Source organism: Vitis vinifera, chromosome 7, assembly GCF_030704535.1.
Source record: "Vitis vinifera cultivar Pinot Noir 40024 chromosome 7, ASM3070453v1".
Lineage (NCBI taxonomy): Eukaryota > Viridiplantae > Streptophyta > Magnoliopsida > Vitales > Vitaceae > Vitis > Vitis vinifera.
The window spans coordinates 30,740,276-30,745,141 of NC_081811.1; the positions used below are offsets into that span (position 1 = coordinate 30,740,276).

Sequence of the window (4,866 nt, forward strand, 5' to 3'; positions counted from 1 at the left end):
AAATTGGAAAAGTCCATTTTATCCCCCCATCTTTATGATACACCTCAAATTTTCTCTTTCTTGGTGTTTTCTTTTTTCTTTAAATTCTCTTTTTTCCTTTCCATTCAAAAGTTTAAATTTGTTACTTGAAAATGCCTCTTTGGAAAAATTCTTATAAATAATTTTTAATTATTTTCATGATTATTTTATTTGAAAACTCAAATATAAAATATAGTTTTCACTTTTTTTTTTTCTTTTTTTTAAAAGTAGTATACAATTCCAAAGTTCTTAAACTGTTTTTTATGCTTCCAATTGTTACAAACCAATTAAAAATATTTAAAATTTCAAAATAACTTTCTTTTTGTCAAAAATCTATAAAATGTATTTTTTGAATTAGAAAATTGTTTTATAAAACAAACTTTTAATTTCAATTTTTAATTTATTTTTCAATTGTATATAAGTTATTTATTGTGGGTATAAAGTAAAATATGTAGGATACATGATGTATGACAATCAATTTTATCGTACTTATACATTGTGAATTATAGTGCGTTTCATAGTAGTTTTAAGAAATATTTTTAATCTTTTTAATATTTTGAATGATAAAAATTTTTTAAGTGTTAGGCAGTGTTTGTTTTAAAGTTGAATAAAAAAAATTAAAATATTTAGTTTTTTTTATTCATCTAAAAGTAACTTATTGATATTAACCAATATAACTAAACTGAACTTATTGATAATAGGTTCACTTCGGTTATATTGATTGATATGAATAAGATGCTTTTAACTGAATTAAAAAAAAATTTAATTTTTTCTATTTAGTAAAAAAAACAAATATCACCCTAAAAAAAATTTAAAAACACTTAAAATCGATTTAATATATATTATTAATTAATTTAATTTTTTAGGTAAATTACATGTGATATCAAAGCATAATGTATTTTTTATATTTATGGGGCTTATATACAAACTAAAAAAAAAAAAAAACTTTACTTGTGAGACAAGATCTTAATGTAATATAAAAAGATTATTGGTGAGACATTGTGTTAATATGTTAAGGTTATACCCTAAATCTATTTAACATAAATTATTGATTCATTAATAAGAGTTTTTTAAACTGAAAATTAATAGCTTACTTTACATAAAAAGAAGCTTCTTAAAATCCAAAAAAAAAAAAATCAATATATAAATTCATTTATTTTATATAGAAGTGACTAATTTTCTAGTTTTAAAAACGAAATACATTAGAATATTTTGAAAAACAATTCTAAAAAAAAATAGTTTTCAACACTAACTCTTAAAAACAATTTTTTGTTTTTAGAAATATTTTGTAAAAATAATTATACGACCAAATAGATTATTTTTTTCAAAAAATTATTTAAGAGTGATTTTAGGATATGTTCAATTTTATTTTATTTTTTAAATTAAGTGTTAAAATTACTGTTAAATCCACTTACTTGTGTAAAACTGTTCTGGAACGAGGCTTTAAATTTTTTTAATTTTATTTTTGTCTCGTAGTTTTTGTTTTCTTTACCGTTGGTGCCTCTAATTTTTTAAATTCAAAAACATTAACAATAATGATAAAAATAGGGTCCACAAATGAGATACATGCCAGCCATGAAGCAGAAGAGCATGATACGAAGATTTGTGAAACCACGTTGGATATTATAAATTTAAATCATAAAAAAGACAGATAATAAAGTGTGGTGAATCATCATTATGCTGGAAGCATGAAGGGGAAATTTGACAGTTTGTTTTTGGGCCCCACACCCTCCCCCATCCCCCTATACAAATCCCCCCACTTCCTCCTCCACCCTCACCACCATCTCTCTCTCAACCTCTTCCAAATTCTACTTCTACAAAAGATTTTTGACTTTTTTTTTTCAAGAATTTTGATAGCATCACCACCATCATGGAGGCCATGGCCGAGGAAGTTAAGAATGCGGCGCAGCAGAAAGAAGAAGTGGCGGCCGTCGCTGCAGAGGAAGTGGTGGTTGTCGCTGATGTTCCTCAGGCTGAGAAGCCTGCGGCTGCTGTTGTTGTTGTAGAGAAAGAGCCACCGCCCGTGCCGGAGATGGAGGAGGCGGTGAAGCCGCCTCCTACGGAGGAGTTTGTTGAGTCTGATGAGAAGATTCCTCAATCGGATTCTTTCAAGGAGGAGAGCACCAGAGTTTCTGATCTACCGGAGACGGAGAAGAAAGCTCTCGAAGAGCTGAAACAGCTTGTCCAAGATGCCCTCAACCACCACCAGTTCACCGCCTTGCCGCCGCCACCACCGCCACCGAAAGAGGAAGAGCAAGCACCCGTGGAGGTGGAGGAGAAGAGCCCGGAGGAAGAGAAGAAGCCCGAAACTACTCTGCCGGAGATGAAGGATGAATGCCAACCGCAAGAGACTGTTTCAGTTGTAGCTGAAACAGTAGTGGTTGCGGAGGCAGTGGAGGAGAAGGTGGACGACGACGGTGCAAAGACGGTGGAAGCCATAGAAGAGACTATTGTGGCAGTGGTTGCACCGCCGGCGGAACAGCCTCCTCCACCCCCAAAGGAGGCTGAGGAGGCTGCCGCACCACCTCAGGACACAAAACCTGAGGCTGCAAATGCGGCTGCTCCTCCACCACCTCCGGAGGAGGTGTTCATATGGGGGATAAAGCTAATGGAAGACGAGAGAAGTGACGTAATTCTCTTGAAGTTCCTCAGAGCCAGAGACTTCAAAGTCAAGGAGGCCTTCGCCATGATAAAAAACACAGTTCAGTGGAGGAAAGAGTTTGGAATCGATCAGTTGATGGACGAGGAACTCGGAAATGATCTAGAGAAGGTGGTGTTCATGCATGGATTCGACAAAGAGGGACACCCGGTGTGCTACAACGTATATGGAGGGTTCCAGAACAAGGATCTTTACCAGAAAACATTTTCCGACGAAGAGAAGCGGCAGAAGTTCTTGAGGTGGAGAATTCAATTCCTGGAAAAGAGCATCCGGAAATTGGATTTCACACCCGGAGGCATTTCCACCATTGTCCAGGTTAATGACCTGAAAAATTCTCCGGGGCCTGGGAAGTGGGAGCTCAGACAAGCTACCAAACAGGCCCTCCAGTTACTCCAGGACAACTACCCTGAATTCGTGGCTAAACAAGTATGTTTGATTTCTTTTACTTGACAAAAATCTCATTACAGAAGATGATGACATTGAGTTTAAGCTTGAGATTTTGTTTGTTTCTCAGATCTTCATCAATGTCCCGTGGTGGTATCTGGCAGTGAATAGAATGATCAGCCCTTTTCTGACTCAGAGGACCAAAAGCAAGTTTGTCTTTGCTGGTCCTTCCAAATCCGCAGAAACCCTTTTCAAGTGAGTACAATAACTAGACGCTCTCGATCGGCTCAATTTTGGTTTAGATTTGTTAGAATAATTATATTCCTGGTTTCGAATTTGATCCAAACCCGTATCTGGAAAATAGATATATAGCAGCGGAGCAAGTGCCGGTCAAGTATGGAGGACTAAGCAAAGAGGGCGAATTCGGGACTGCCGACGCAGTAACAGAGATTACAGTGAAGCCTGCAACAAAACAAACTGTGGAGTTTCCAGTAAATGAGGTGGGGATTGTTTTGTTTTTGGGTTTTTGTTTGAATTTGAGAATCCAATGACTCCTCTTGGGAATGTCCTTTATGTTTTTCCTAGTAACCAAACATCCAGGGAATCTTTTCTTGGATCCTCTGAACACTCTGTGGTTGTATCCACGGCTGTTATTATTATTGCAACAGTGGACCTGTGTTTCGGAAGAAACAAAACTAGAAAAAAAAAAGGATGATTTTTTTTTTTTACTAGAGCATTATACCATGCTTGGTTGCCAAGAAAAGCAGGGTACTTGCATCTATGTCTAATTTCTCTCCCAAATTTTTATCTTCATGACTAGCAAACATGTCTGCATCATTGTTAAAATAAATTATCTGATCTATTTTTAATCTTCCTTCATTTTTTTGCTTTCTATTTTCTTTTCCTCTTATTTTCCCTCAAATTTTCTGGGTTGTAATTGATATGCAGACATGCCTGCTAACATGGGAGGTTCGCGTGGTGGGGTGGGAGGTGAGCTATGGCGCAGAGTTTGTGCCAAGCGCGGAAGAAGGGTACACGGTGATAATCCAGAAGGCAAGAAAAATGGCAGGGAATGAAGAACCAGTGGTATGCAACAGCTTCAAGATTGGGGAGCCCGGAAAGGTGGTGATCACCATTGACAACCCCACCTCCAAGAAGAAGAAGCTCCTCTATCGCTTGAAGACCAAGCTTTCTTCAGATTGAGCAATGAATTCAAGGAGAGGACACAAAAAGGAGAGTGGGGTTCTTTGTTTTTCTTTTTGAAATTTAATTTTTGGTTAATTTTCTTTGTTGGGAGCTATATATATATATATATTCAAGTATATGTTTAATTTTAATTGATGGGGTCGTTTCCATTTCTCTATTTTATCATCTTTTTAACTGAATATGAAGTTGTGATGGAAGATTAATATTGGATGTATTTGAGTTTTTGAGGGAATTAAGCCCCAAAAAAATTGTATGTAAATTTTGTTGCCTCGCAATATATATATTTATGGATGTATTTTGGGCACATTTTATGTTATTGGTGATACTAATATTGTAAAGATATGTTAATCGAAAACTTACTTTTTAAGTGTAAGATGAAGTCAAAAACCTCGAGAAGTGCTTTCAAAAATGATTCTATTTTTTTTTTTTTTTTCAGTCTTGGTCCTTGAGGATGGGTGACAAACACGTCTAAGAACTCGAATAACAATAATTTTAAAAAGTATTTATAACCTTTTTAATACTTCAAAAAATTTATTATTGAAGTGTTAAAAATATTAGAAATGTTTCTTATAATCGTTAATAAATACATTCTAAATTTT

The 4,866-nt window shown here is 35.0% G+C and overlaps 1 protein-coding gene across 1 annotated transcript; it reads left to right on the forward strand.

Moving 5' to 3' along the window:
* The first annotated feature begins 1,778 nt into the window (after positions 1-1,778).
* Positions 1,779-4,571, forward strand: LOC100259349 (patellin-3). Its single transcript, XM_002271863.5, has 4 exons — positions 1,779-3,103; positions 3,192-3,316; positions 3,426-3,561; positions 4,010-4,571. Exons 1-4 carry the CDS (start codon positions 1,889-1,891, stop codon positions 4,262-4,264), a joined length of 1,731 nt encoding a protein of 576 aa, XP_002271899.2. The 5' UTR covers positions 1,779-1,888; the 3' UTR covers positions 4,265-4,571.
* The last annotated feature ends 295 nt before the right edge of the window (positions 4,572-4,866 follow it).